This window comes from Mirounga angustirostris, unplaced genomic scaffold (genome assembly GCF_029215605.1).
Source record: "Mirounga angustirostris isolate CCGP_5_RB_7025 unplaced genomic scaffold, mMirAng1.0.hap1 SCAF_8, whole genome shotgun sequence".
NCBI lineage: Eukaryota > Metazoa > Chordata > Mammalia > Carnivora > Phocidae > Mirounga > Mirounga angustirostris.
In genome coordinates, this window is record NW_026991716.1 from 71,241,725 (window position 1) to 71,257,304 (window position 15,580).

At 38.4% G+C, this 15,580-nt stretch overlaps 1 protein-coding gene across 5 annotated transcripts in view; it reads right to left on the bottom strand.

The window, feature by feature from the left end:
* UBE3D (ubiquitin protein ligase E3D) overlaps positions 1 to 15,580 on the bottom strand; it is a 155,745-nt gene that overhangs the window by 45,065 nt on the left and 95,100 nt on the right. The window contains exon 10 of one of the 5 annotated variants that reach the window (XR_010413683.1): positions 5,388 to 5,486. The exons of 3 other annotated variants lie outside the window; for them this stretch is intronic. Coding sequence is in view for 1 of the 2 variants with exons in the window: in XM_064597810.1 (XP_064453880.1) it covers positions 13,311 to 13,427 (117 nt within the window). In the remaining variant the exon portion in view is untranslated. Of the gene's footprint in view, positions 1 to 5,387; positions 5,487 to 13,266; positions 13,428 to 15,580 lie in introns of all 5 variants that reach the window. One more of the 5 variants, XM_064597810.1, reaches the window with a different exon arrangement.

Genomic DNA, 15,580 nt, shown 5'->3' on the forward strand with positions numbered 1-15,580 from the left:
CCTGTACCTCTGAAACAAATAATACATTATATGTCAATTAATTGAATTTAAATTAAAAAAAATAAATGCTGCCCCCACTATTGTCTTCATTTTAGATTTTAAAGTTTCATGCTAGTCTAAATATTTTGCCTTTGCAAGTTATTTGGTCTTTTGATCTACAGCACTTGAGTATTTTATCTTTATCCCTGAAATCTAAGAGATTTAGTCTGATATGTCTCAGGTCAGTCTACATTAATTTTCCCAAGTACCCAGTGAATTCTCTCATTGTGTAGATTCAGGTCTTTTTCTATTTCTATAATTTATTTTTAAATTATAGTTTTAAATATTAGCTGTGTATCACTGTTTTGTTTCTGGAACTCTGAAAATTCTTTTTAAATGACTTCTTTGCCTATCTTTCATTCCCATTTCTCTTGGACCTGAAGGGTGGCAGAATAAGGCACTCCAAATATGTCACTTTAATATAAAAATTATTTTGAGTTAAAGCCCTTGAAAAACAGCAAATCAAGGAAAAACACATTGACCTTCCTTGTTTTTCTTAAAAGTAGGATATGAAATTCCCAGGTGAAAGATGTCCTCCCTAAACCAGAAGGAAAGTAATATTTTTATGAAGGACCAGAAGCTGAGACAAAAAAATTTTTGTGCAAAGAGACGTTGTTAAAATAATTCTTGGGCGCCTGGGTGGCTCAGATGGTTAAGCATCTGCTTTCGGCTCAGGTCATGATCCCAGGGTCCTGGGATCGAGTCCCACATCGGGCTCCCTGCTCCTTGGGAGCCTGCTTCTCCCTCTGCCTCTCTCTCTCTCTCTCTCTCTGTCTCTCATGAATAAATAAATAAAATCTTTAAAAAATAATAATAATAATTCTTATCTTCCTTTAGCCTCTTCACATAGTTTTTCCCAATTGCTTCTCTGTTCAACCAACTATAAAAGAATGTGGGTTTGGTCATTTCTTTGGGTCTTTTCCTTATGAGGACTTTCGTGTCATGCAAAACTTATATAAATTTGTATGCCTTTCTCCTGTTAATCTGTCTTATGTCAGTTTCTCAGAGCCAGCCAAAAAAACCCTAAGAGGGCAGAGGTAAAAATCTGCCTCTCCTTCAGACCCTTATTTTCTTCTTTATGTCATTTTCATTTTCCTGTCTCTCTTCAAACCCCTTATTAAATTTTCATTAGAGTCTATTTTCAATTGGGCACTTTTAAATTTATGCTTCATTTCTGAGACCATTTTGTCTTCTTCTTTCCATTTCCTGAGTTCAATCAACTCCTTTTTTATTTATCCTGGTTTTTGTCCATTTTGCATTTCTCACTCAGAGTTGGTTTTTCATATCCTCAAATGCTTGATGTCCTTAATTCTGTCTGGAGTGTGAACTTACACGTTTCTTCTGCTTCATGTTCATTTTGCAGGGAAGGATTTTCCTGAATTGGTGGTTGTGATTTTGTGTCTTCTGATTTTCTGCAAAATTTCTCTACTGACTTTCTTATTCTCATTTTTATGATATTGGAGTGTTTTTTTTTAAATCCCTATTTTGAAAGGAGCTCTTTTCTGTCAGCCTAGCAAAGCCCAGGTACTTTAGTGGGTTTTTCTGTCAATGGGTTTGTTTTGGTGGTAGGAAAAGAGCTGTAAGTCCTGATTACATGATTCTCTTTGTCTTAGAGAACCCTAAATCCACCCCCACCTTCAAACCACTTTTCTTCTTTTCTCCTTCATGTAATTGCTAAAAAGCACTTCTTCTTTTTTTTTTTTTTGCCTTCCCCCCCCTCCTCCAGAAGAAAGACTGCTCCAGTAACTAATGCTTACCCTTTTAAACTGTGCCTTTTAAAATGTTATACATGGTCCTATATGTCACCTGACCCTTTACATCACATGTACTTTAAAATCTCTTACCTACACTCCAAGCTCTTATCTGCTTGGACAATTTTCCAGGATTTTAAAATTTAGGATGGGTTTAACTTTTCTAGTGGCCATTCAAAATCACCCTTAGGCACTTTTGCTAGCCTCTCTGTCTTCCTTGGTTTTTTTTTTTTTTTGCTTTTGCTCACAAAAAGCCTTATGGCAGAGTGGAGGTGGAAAGGAAGTATAAGGAACTGAACATCAGAACTTGTTGATTTTTTTTTTTCCTATTTACTCACAGTTATTTTGCACTTTTGGCATTGTCTGTCTCCAAGTATGTATGGAGAGGTTTCATAATTGGGAAGTTGTTTCATATTGTTTTCAGTTTTTGAGACTGATTATTGCATAGCTACCATTGTTTTCTGCTATCTGGAAAACGTATAGAACATTTTTGACGCTCCGCAATATGAGAAGAAAACGTTTAATTTTGTGTATCCAGCGTCAAACTCAGGCTGTGACTTCCTTACTGACTCTCAACACCTGCCAAGGCACAGTTTTTGTTTCTGTTTCTGTTTTGGGGGTGGGGAGGGAGGGAAGGACGCAAACCAAGTGGTTTATAAAACTGATAGAAAGCATCATATCCACAGTGAGACTTTCCAAGCCCTCGACATTACGAAATGAAAGTAATAATTAAAAAGACGTAATATAAGAAACCCTTGTATATCCAGAGCAAGTTTAGTTTAAATGGATTTTTAAAAGCACCTAAACACTAACTAGCAAGGTACATTGTAGACACTATTACTGGGTTAAAAAAGAAACAACAGAGTCAAGAAAAACTGAAAATATAAATGGTTGAGCTAGCTCTACCGTCATTAAACACAATTTCCTTTCCATTTCACACAACTCTAAAAGTAAAAACAAAGCCACAATCCATTTGCTTCTAGAAACTACTCTGCAATTTGTGGCCTGAACTGCTGACAACATTTAGCAGACAACTAAAAATCTGGGGGTGTGTACTTCTATCATGACCTAACATATTTCATTTCCTCCCCATGCCACCCACCCATCTTCAACAAATTTGACTTCAAAGACAGAGAGTAGTGGTAAAATGTGATACCAATTACATTAATTATCAAAATGGCCAGATCTTGCCTTTATTCTTTACAAAGTGCTTTCAGACAGGAAGGGTAGTTATTCTCCTACTACAGATATGAAAACCAGGGTTAAGTCATAGAAAGCCAAGGATGACACTAAAATTCTAAAACACATGAGAAATCGACCCTACATTAGCCACAAAATTAACAACTAGAAGATTAAGCAGCTGCAGACAAAATTAGAAAAACAGAACAAATAAAAAAGACTTTAAGAGCATGCTGATTTCAAATTCCCAGAAAGATTTTTGAAACTTGGTGTCTTGGAAATAAAAAATATATATCCATTGAAAGAAAACTCAATGATGGGGATAAACACCAGAATGAATGAACTGGAAAACCCAATACTGAGGGAATATATATATGTAAAAACATTTAAGAGACAAAGGAGAATATCTTGAAAGACTCCAATATATGCCTCATAGGAGGTAAAAAGAAGGAAACGGGAGGGGAGGGATAATGGAAACTTAACTATACAACTGTTAACAACTTTCTAGAACTAATTGAAGATAGGAGTCCTCAGATGAAGTGGTCTCAGAGTATTAAGTAGAAAAAAATTTTTTTAAATCCACACTTGGACATCACTATAAAACTACAGCACATCAAGCACAAAGATAAACTCTTACAGACTGGTAGGGAAATAAGGATGGATTATCTTCAGAGGAAAAGCAAATAATTTTACAACAGCTGTCTTATCAACAGAAATAGATGGCAGAAGGCAATGAGTGATAGATCTTCAAATTGAAAAGAGGTACAGAATTCTATACCTAGCTTAGTCATTATTCAAGACTGTGAACAAAATAAAGACACTTTAGACATAGAAAGACTAAGAAAGTGTGCTATTCATAGGCTGTCAGTGGAAGGAATACTACAGGATATGGGATGCAAGAGAAAAACAAAAAGCATAACAACTGATATGTATGTAATGAACATTAAAATACTTTAAATTAATAACTATTTGTTTTTAAGTGAAACAAAAACAGTAGACAATAATGGGGAAAATGTGGGGAGAGGGGAATAATGTGCTTAACAGAGAGTTAAGGAACATGTTGGGGAAGACACAGAGTAGGAGGATCCTGAGCTCACCTCGTGCCACAGATACACCAAGACAAGTACATCCATTACAATTAACTCTGAAAACGAAGACTGGCAGAAAAGACCTTCCACACCTCGTCACAGAGAGAAGGCCACAGAGAAAAGGGTATGAGGGGCAGACACACAGTTGGGAACCAAACCCCTAGATGACTACCCAAACTCTAAAGGGCATCACAAACAGAGAAGTGGGGACCAGACCCACACTGGGCACCCCCACCCTGGGGATCTGCACTGGGAAGATGAATCCCCATAATATCTGGCTTTGAAAACTAGTGGGGCTTAACTCCAGGAGAGCTAGCGGGTGCAATGAAATTGAGTCTCCACCCTTAGAGAGCTCATGTTAAATAACTCGGCCTCAGACACAGCAGAGAAGCAGCAGTCTGAAAAGTGCCTGGGGTATAGGTGAATGAGATTTACAGACTAATCTTACATCCATGCAGGAGGGGCAGCAATCTAAAGGAGACTTCTCTAGGCACGTGCCATTTCTCTTGCTCTCCCCCAGCCTACATAGCCAGATATTTGCAGAAACCAGTTCTAACACTCTCCATCTACCTTGCAAGCACCAAATGCTCCACCTGGCATTCCCTAGCAGATCCACCTCCAAAGTGACTTGTGCCCTGGGAAGGTAGGGGAGGTAACCTCACAGACCAGGATGCCCACAGTTCCAGCAGCCGGGCAGGCCTCTCAGCTTCCTGTGCAGGGAGTAAGCCCTGCCTTCTGTACACCTGCAGCTGTGACAGAGAGGCTAACTGCAGAGAGCCAGGCTGAGCACTGTCCCAACCTACCAATGAGCCCTTGCTGTCACAGCCAGTCCTCTCAACAGTGTAGGGAGTAAACCATGCCTAGTGTGCCCATAGCAGGCAAATCAGTTTATTGCAGCCTACAGGGCTGAAGGCAACTGCAGCTCCACCACAAGAGGTGGACAGACACAGCCCACAAAGAGAATACCACTGGAGCACCTGGTTCTGGTGACCAGGGGGGATTTCACTACAGAGCACCAGAGGATCTCTTCTATACAAGGACACTACTTTCAAAACCAGGAAATGTAGCTTACTCACCTAATATACAGAAACAAACGCAGAGCTGAACAAAATACAGAGACAGAGGAATATGTCCCAAATGAAAGAACAAGACAAAAATCACAGAAAAAGAGCTAAATGAAATGGAGATAAACAATATGCCTGATAAAGAGTTCAAAGTAATGGTCATAAAAATACTCACTGGACTTGAGAAAAGAATGGATGAACTCAGTGAGAACATCAACAAAGAGATAAAAAATACAAAAAAGAAACAGAGCTGAAGAATACAATACCTGAAATGAAAAATACTCTAGAGGGAATCAACAGCAAACTGCAGGATGCAGAAGAATGAATCAATGATCCAGAAGACAGGGTAATAGAAAGCAACCAAGCTGCATAGTAAAAAGAAAAAATAATAAAAATTGAGAAGAGGTTAGGGGACCTCTGTGATGTCATCAAGCATAATACCATTCACAATATAAAGAAGAATGACCAAAGTCCAAAGTTAGTAGAAGGAAGGAAATAATAAAGATCAGAATGGAACTAAATGTAATAGAGATGAAAATAACAATAGAAAAAAAGATCAATGAAAACAAAAGCTGATTCTTTGAAAAGATAAACAAAATTGATAAACCTTTACTAGATTCATCAAGAAAAAATGAGAGAACTCAAATAAATAAAATCAGAAATAAAGGGGTAGAAATAACAATTGAAACCACAAAAATACAAAGAATTACAAGAGAATACAAGGAAAATTATATGCCAAGAACTTGAACAACCTAGAAGAAATGTATAAATCTAGAAACATACAACCTTCCAAAACTGAATCAAGAAGAAATAGAAAATGTGAATACACAAATTACTAACACCAAAATTGAACTGGTAATAAAAAAACTCCCACCCAACAAAGGTCTAGGACAGATAGCTTCATAGGTGAATTCTACCAAAAATTTGAGTAAGAATTAATATTTATTCTCAAATTATTCCAAAAAATAGAAGAGGGAGGAAAATTTTCAAATTCATTCCACAAGGCTAGCACTACACTGATACCAAAACCAGACATTGACACTACAGAAAAAGAGAACTACAGGCCATTATCCCTGATGAACATAGATGCAAAAACTCTCAACAAAATATCAGCAAACCAAATTCAACATACATTAAAAGGATCATTCACCCAACCAAGTGGGATTTATTCCAGGGATGCAAGCGTGGTTCAATATTCATAAATCAATGTGATACATCACATTAACAAGAAGAAGGATAAAAAAAATCATGCAATTATCTCAATAGATGCAGAAAAGCATTTGACAAAATACAACATTCATTCATGATAAAAACTCTCAAAAAAGTAGGCTTAAAGGGAACATACTTCAACATAAGAAAATGCCATATACGAAAAACCCAGAGTTAACAACATACTCAATGGGGAAAAGCTAAAAACTTTCTCTAAAATCAGGAACAAGACAAGGATGTTGTCCCTTTTATTCAACATAGTACTGGAAGTCCCAGCCAGAGCAATCGGATAAGTGTAAAAAAAAAAAAAAAAAAGGCATCCATATTGGTAAGGAAGAAGTAAACTTTTACCATTTGTAGGAGACACGATACTATAATACAGAAAACTCTAAATACTTCACCAAAAAACTACTAGAGCTAATAAATGAATTCAATAAAGTCACAAGATACAAAATCAATGTGCAGAAATCTGTTGCATTTCTATACATTAATAATGAAGTAGCAGAAGGAGAAATTAAGAAAACAATCCCATTTTCAACTGCACCAAAAAGATTAAAATACCCAGGAATAAATTTAACCAAGGTGAAAGCCCTATTCTCTGAAAACTAGAAGGCAATATGAAAAAAACCCTGAAAATGGCATGAATGGAAAGATATTTCATGCTTATGAATTGGAAGGATTAATATTGTTAAAATGTCCATACTACCCAAACCAATCTAAAGATTAAATGCAACCCCTATCAAAATACTCTTAGCATTTTTCACAGAACTAAAACAAATAACCTCAAATTTGTATGGGACCACAAAAGACCTCAAATAGCCAAAGTAATCTTAGCAATCTTGAGAAAGAATAAAGCTGGAGGTATCACAGCTCCAGATCTCAAGATACACTACAAAGCTATAATAATCAAAACAGTATGGTACTGGCACCAAAACAGACTCATAGAGATAGGATAGAAAGCCCAGAAATAAACCCATGCATAAATGGTCAACTAACCTACAACAAAGCAGGCAAAAATATACAGTGAAGAAAACAGTCTTTTCAATAAATGGAGTTGGAAAAAGTGGAAATTTTGCTACATGCAAAAGAATGAAACTGGAATACTTATCTTATGACTTTTAAAAAATAAATTCAAAATGTATTAAAGACCTAAATGTGAGACCTGAAACTATAAAACTCTTAACACATAGACAGTAATCTCTTGGACATACTCTTAGCAGTATATTTATGGATATATCTCCCCCCAGGCAAGAGAAACAAAAGTGAAAATAAACTACTGGGACTACATCAATATCAAAGGCTTTTGCACAGCAAACGAAACAGCCAACAAGATAAAAAGGCAACCTACTGAATGGGAGAAGGTATTTATATCCAATAAGGAGTTAATATCCATAATACATAAAAACTTACAGAACTCTAAAAAACAAACAATCCATTTAAAAAGTGTGCAAAGGATCTGAATAGACATTTTTCCAAAGACATACAGATGGCCAAGAGACAAATGAAAAGATGTTCAACATCACTAATCATCAGAAAAATACAAATCAGAACCATAGGGACACATTACCTCACACCACTCAGAACAGCTAATATCAAAAAGACAAGAAATAACAAGTATTGGCAACGATATAGAGAAAAGGAACCCTCCTGCACTATCAGTGGGAACGTAAATTGGTGCAACCACTGTGAAAATCAGTATGAAGTTTCTTCAAAAAATTAAAACTAGAAATGCCATATGATCCAGTAATTCTAATACTAGGTATTTACTGAAAGAAAACAAAAACACTAATAAGAAAAGATATATGCACCCCTGTATTTATTGTAGTATTATTTACAATAGCCAAGATGTGAAATCAACCCAAGGGACCAACAGATGAATGGATAAAGGGGCTGTGGTTTATACATACAACAGGATATTACTCAGCCATCAAAAAGAATGAGGTTTTACCATTTGCAATCACGTAGATGGAAGAGAGGGGATTATTTTAAGTGAAATAAGTCAGACAGAGAAAGACAAATACTGTATGATTTCACTTATATGTGGAATCCAAAAAACCAAAACAAATGAACAACCAAACACAAAACAGACTTTTAAAAGTCAGAGAACAAAATGGTAGTTGCCAGAGGGGAGATGGTTGCTGGGGGGAATGGGCGAAATACGTGAAGGTGATTAAGAGGAACAAACTTCCAGTTATAAAATAAATAAGTTACAGGGATGAAAAGTACAGCATAAGGAACATAGTCAATAATATTGTAATAACCTTGTATGGTGCCTACACTTAATTGTAATGAGCACTGAGTACTGTATAGAATTACTGAATCACTACATCGCATACCTGAAGCTAACATAATAACATTATATGTCAACTATATGTCAATAATAAAAAAATAGATAAAATATTGATAAAATTCTTGCCTGTTTGAAAAAGGTAAAGATATTGAACAATTTTGTTTTTGCTAGAAAACTTTCTATTCTATGTATTTTAAAATTTTAAGAGCAACCACTACAAAAAAACCCTGCACACTATTGCTTCCAAGACAGCAGAGAATTTTTTTTAAAAGGATGAAAAAAATCAAGATAACAGAGAATAAGAAATAAGAAAAAAGGAAGAAAAGTATGACAACCAAAAAAATGCATACTCTTCTCATCACACTCACATATACAAAGATGGTATACATCATTCCCACTGTATTAGAAATTACAATCATGTAGGCAGATTTAACAAATCTATTTAAAATAAAAATATTAAGAACTATGTCTTCTGTTTGCAGTGCTCTGATTTCTGCTAAAAATATTAGTATATTAGCAAGACTTTCTGAAAAGCAGCTGATAGTTCAAATGGACAATGTCTCAAATGTTTATTCCCTTTACAAATGATACTCAAGCTGAAGTTAAATGAGAAGAAAATAATAATTTAAGACCAGAAGGAAGAGAGTCAGAAACATTGGAAGTATGGACAAATGCAGTTGTTTATAAAAAACTATGTATGTACAGCTCTAAAGAGACAAGAAAAGGCACCAGCACCTAAACATTGCTCAGCTCTTTTTTTTTTTTTTTTAGAGGGACAGAGGGAGAGGGAGAAAGAGAATCTAAAGCAGGCTCCATGCTGGGCATGGAGCCCAACGTGGGCCTCGATCACACAAACATGAGATCATGACCTAAGCTGAAATCAAGAGTCGGACGTTTAACCAACTGAGCCACCCAGGTGGCCCTCAGCTAATTCTTTACTCCAGTTTAGTTTGTGTTCCTTTATTATAGCTTCGGACAATGCACCAGAACCCTTTTGTATGCTACAGATTAATCCAACTGCCCTATATTGTTGAAAGCCAACTGCAGATATTAACCGCATGAAGCCCCAGCTGAAGCTACAGACCTACCTTCCCTGCCATTCCAACATAATCAGTCCTCTGCAACCATCATTCCCAGCTTCTAACCTAGTAAGAAGCAACAGCCTGGTCTTTATCTTTAAAGGGATTCGAGCCTTAGATTAGATGCCAGTCTTCCTTCTTCAGGTGAACTTAATTCATAAGCTTTCACAGTACTGTGAATCCTTTAACTACTGACACTTAGCATCAGTGGATTTCTGAGAAACCTGAGATCTAGGCAGGTGAGTGACGTGTACCCTGTCACATCGATGCAGGTGAAGCAGCTCAGAACCCAAACCCATCTCTCACCTCCATGCCAGGGCTTTTCCCCACTGTGTCACTTATCAGGTCTAGAAGGGCAAGGACAGAAAGGCATTTCGTTTCTCATGGTCCCTTTGGCTTGGTTCCCCAACACCTTTCCTGTTCTACATCTCTTGACTTTGCTGAAGCTATTAGTTGTTGCTGGGCGGGCTCACGAGAGGTTCTTGGTGGAGGCTCAGAACAGTGACACCTTCCAATCCAACATTCCCTTGAAGGTTGGCATCAGTCCCGGGCTGTTGTTTCCCCCTCCAGCCAGCAAAGCTCCTGTGAACAACAGAGTGGCTTCCTCCATGGGAGGAGCAAGTCCAGTCATTTCAATTGTGATGCTATTTTATTTCTAAAAGCAGATATGTACTGCATGGAGCACTGGGTGTTAGACGCAAACAATGAATCATGGAACACTATATCAAAAACTAATGAGGTACTACTGTATGGTGACTAACATAATATAATAAAATTAAATTAAAAAAATAAAAGCAGACATATATCTTTAGCCACCTTTTTAAGGAAGCAAGACCTGCCACCAGGAAGCCACCTGACTGAACCACAGCTGTGCTAAATGTGTGAGAAAGAACCAAGTCCTCTCCTTAATAGCTCCAGGCAAGGGGAAAGGTTCACAGTTTAGACAACTTTCTTGGAATAACCATATTTGCAAATAAACGCAAATACAAAAGCACTGGAAAATCCTTAAGTCACAAATGTTTCAGTGTGGAGCAGGATCCACAGTCGGACAGAGGAGGTGAACTTGAAAGCAGAAAAAGACTGAGGGAGGGGGGAAGGGCTGTCCAGAGCATATCCCAGCTTTCTTCCCCTTCCTTTTCTCTGACAAACAGCCCATCTGCCGGGGGTCCTCCCATGAAGCAATGACCTGGGTCTCTCAGACAGGAAGAGCCGAAGGCCAGGCAGCACTCTAGTCTCATCATTCCTGACCCTTCTTTGGGGCTGTTAGGAAGGTCTTGTGACATGGACTCCATTCTCTTGGAGAGAAAAAAGAAACTACATAATGTGGCTTTTCTATGCTTTTCTTCAGTTAAACATTTTCAAGACATTCAGGAGAAACCTAGTCCCTTTAAGGAATAAAGTTATATTATTCAGCCTTGGTGAATAAATTAGGAACAGCTGGGAACAGACAAAATGACTCTGTGTGCATCTACTTTAAAAGGAACATCATAATCTAGTCCAATCTCCTTAATGTACAGATAAAGGAACTGCGACCCATACAGGTTACCTAACTAGACCAGTGTCACAAGTCCAGTTGGTGGCAGATCTAAGACTACACGACACCTTGAGTGTCCTACCTCAGGGAGAGCGATTGTCCTAACAGACCAGACTTGCCATGAGAGGGAGAGAGGACTCCAGAGGTTGTACATCCCCCAGGGAAGGAAAAAACTCAGGCTGGGAGACACTGGGATGCTAGGTGTTCATCCTGAATGGCAGCAAGATGACTTACAGAGGTAACCAACACCTGGATTCTACAAAGCACCTGAGTGTAAAAGGGAGAGGTCATGGTAGAAGGAAAAAAAAGGAAAGAAAAAATAAAAGCTTCATGACACTGATTCACTTTACTTCAATAGTCAGGGATTGTGTTAAGTGCAGATTAATAATGAAAAGTGAAGACAAGAGGAAAATAACCTATTTGAGCTAGTGACCAGGTTTTCATCATAATTAAAAGATTTTTTTCCTTAACATTTACTGGGAGTATATTCTATTATCATGTAAGTGTTTTTTACCTTGGTTCTGGAAAACCTTTATTAGAAACACTTTGGATGTTTGTTGGAATGCAGATTCCTGGGCTCTCCTCCAGGGTTACTGACTCAGAAACCTGAATTTCAAACAAATCTCCCATAGATACTGACAAATAAGAATCAAAACCAGCCATAATCCCATCATCACAGAATTAGACAGACCCTATCTGTTTTCTAGCCCTCCCCACACCCATTTCAGAATTAGAGGTACAGAGACAGGGAGTGCCCTCAAATCACGAAGGTTACTTAGAGCCTGCCAGGCCTTGCCATCAGGCCTTCTCTCCCCACCATGTCAGGAAGGACAGACGGACTGAACTGGGCTAGGCAGTAGTTGGTTTAATTTTAAGATTCTATCTTTGGAGGCTACAAGTGCAAATACGTATCATTGTGTTAATGAAACCCATACCACATTTTCTGCCATGAGTATGCATTTCCTTTAAAGTTGGGCGACGGGGGTAAATGTGTCAAAAACAAGCAAAACAAGAGATATTATTATTGACTTTCTGGGGCAAATCGTAATTCCTGCTTTTCTCAGTGAGACCAAAGGCAGAGCACCCCCAGCCTAGTCAAGCTCCCCAAACCCAAGTCTAGCAGCTCCCCAGAGTATAGACCGGTGCCACAGACGGTCAAGGAACTAGCCTGCCTACAACCCTAACTCCTTGGTGGGGACAGAAATTCCTGAGGAGCGGGGCATGTGGCAAAGCGAGTGGCCTCTGGCTGGCTCTCTGCCTGGCCCCATCCTCCAAACGCTCTCTAGAGTAGGGCAGCATGGTAGTCAGGTAGGAAAGGAGGCAGAGGAAGGCAGAATCCACACGAGAGAACTGTATTAAGCTAAGGATACCTGCTCATTTTCCCAAACCAAGAATGCCCTGCAGGCAACAAGGGATGAAGAAGGCAACATCCTTTTCACACCCAAATTGCTAAGGCAATTCTCAGAAATTTGTTTTGAGAGATTGAAAATAGAGCAGTAATCACTACCTTTGAGACTGGATTCCCTAAATACAATGAGTAGCACTCAACTCCTGATTATCTCTGCCCACTGAGGACAAAGGAATTAGCAGGAAAGAAAGAAGGCTGACACTTCTCAGGACTTGAGGGTGCCAACACTACTCCCTTAACTCTCTGGAATGCACACAAGGATTACAACGAGAGCTGAGCACAAATTCTAGCAAGTGCCTGCCCATCTTGATGAAGGTCTATTCACCTCCTGTTATGTCTCCAGCAACCCCTGGACATCTGCAATGGCTTACAGCCTCCTATCTTATCCATGCTCAACTAATAATAGGACCTTTATATAAAAGTACCCCCAAGGCCCTTCAGCAATCTCCAGGAAGACTGTCGTCATGCCAGAAGATGAAGCAAAGGAAAGCGCAGAATACTGCCAGTATCTCATTTCCAGCATTTCCAATGAGGCCAGTTTTATACTAAAATATATTTGCATTTGTGTATGTACATTGGCACATGTGTTTTCGAAGCACACACAAAAAACACTAACAAGAATTACCCTGGGCGCCTGGGTGGCTCAGTCGTTAAGCGTCTGCCTTCGGCTCAGGTCATGATCCAAGGGTCCTGGGATCGAGTCCCACATCGGGCTCCCTGCTCGGCAGGAAGCCTGCTTCTCCCTCTCCCACTCCCTCTGCTTGTGTTCCTGCTCTCGCTATCTCTCTGTCAAATAAATAAATAAATAAAATCTTTAAAAAAAAAAAAAAAAAGAATTACCCTACAATGCCATTACTGGTTATTCCCAGAGATTTTGATTTATTTTACATTTTTCTGTATTTTCCAATTTTTATCATGAAAGTGATCTTTTCATAATCAATTTGTAAAATATTACTTTAAAAGTAATATTACTTTATATTATTTTAGAGTAATATTACTTTAAAAGGTGATTATGGCTATTATCTACCCAGAGATGAACATGGCAAGAGACAGATAAGGCCATTTGTGTTGTTCAGTGTCTGAAAAGTAGATGAAAAAAATGGTGTCGAGTTAGAAACCTCACTTTCTCTTCTCTGTAGCCCTTTGTTGCTACTCGTCTGTAAAGCTCTCGGGCCTCTGCCTAACAATTTCTTGGAGCCCCTATAGATTGTATTTTTTTTTTAATGTTTTAAATTAGGGGCATCTGGGTGGCTCAGTCGTTGAGCGTCTGCCTTCGGCTCGGGTCATGATCCCAGGATCTTGGGATCGAGCCCCGCATCCGGCGGGAAGCCTCAGCGGGAAGCCTGCTTCTCCCTCTCCCACTCCCCCTGCTTGTGTTCCCTCTCTCGCTGTCTGTCAAATAAATTAATAAAATCTTTTTTTAAAAAAGTTTTAAATTAAACCACAACTTCCTTCAAACTACTGTATCATCAAAACTTTTTACCTGAGATTCCAACAAATGGCCAAATAATTAAACCAGATTTTCATGTGTTATTTTCCTTCCCTCTTCTCTCATGACAGAGGTCTTAGCAGGCAGTGAAAAAGCAGATGGATGGGAGAATTACTTGTAAAATTATTAATTTCTGAACAATTGAGAACTTGAACATATAGTTTTTACATCATGGAAATGATGAAATTCAACTATCAGTGGATTTCTTAAAGTTAAAAATCAAACTACATACAAGTAACATAAATGAGAATCTTTTTCTCTACATAGTATACAGGTCCCTTACTCAAGATGCTTCATCTGCTTCATCCTTCCTCAGTGAACAGTGTATGATTTCAAATCCATCTAGAGCTGAGAAAATATCCCTGACCAACCCTAATTATCAGATGGTAATAGATAAGCTCTATAAAGCTTTTCTGTTTCTTCTTTTCTACATATTTTCACTATATAATTCAATCACACAGCATATACATAAAACTGTAACCTGATGAAACTCAACTTTTCTGCTAGGATCCATAATGCTTGAGAATGTTACTCACACCGTGCCCATGTTTGAAGGTTGTGGTTCTCTAAAGGATGATATTAATAAAAGAAAAACTGTTGCTGCCAGATGGTAAAAATAAGATGATACCAAATCCAGGACTGTGAAAAAGGACCCTTTGCCATTTTCTTTGATGAAACGGTCATGGGATGGAATAAATAACAGACTCAGAATCAGAGAACCTAGGTAGGTACTGAAAAAAAAAAATAGCCCTGCATATTAGTAGTTACATGAACTTGTCTAGATTACTTACTTTCTGTATCTTTAAAATGGGGTTTGTTGTTGTGAGGATTTAAAAAAGGATGATGTCTGTGAAAACATTTACAATTATTGTAGAACCTAGCTATCTACCTGGGGGAAACAAAGAAGCTTTAACTGGGGGGCTCTATGCCCTTAGAAATGCCACCTGCACAGTTGGGAAGGCCAGGAGCAGCTGATGGAGCTGGAGTTAATAAGGTAAGGTGTGGGAAAGAACAAGAAAGATTTCCTCAGCTCAGGGCTCGAGTGGTGGAACAACCATATCTCTCAGTTGAGTATAAGTTTCCAAGGAAGACTCTTCTTGGGAATTCTCTGTGGAAGTCAAACCGTAAGTTAGGAGAGAGAGAGAAAGAGAGTTTAGCCAGATGGCTCCACCTATTAATACCACTTAGTTATTCCATGTTTAGAGTGGATGAGACCCAACTGCAGAAGAAATGGAAGCATGCACAAACTGGGAAAACAATGCTCAGCTGGGGGCCTTTGGGCCTCTGGCCTGATTAAGTGTACACCAAGAGTGCCAAAGGTAGGTCTTGTTTCTGGTAAGATGTTTGGATTTTGTTCTCATTGCAACAGGAAGGTCATGGAAGAATCTTAAGCAGAGAGTGACATAAGTCCATCCTTCTTCTTGGGGTACAACAACTATAGTATGTGCTT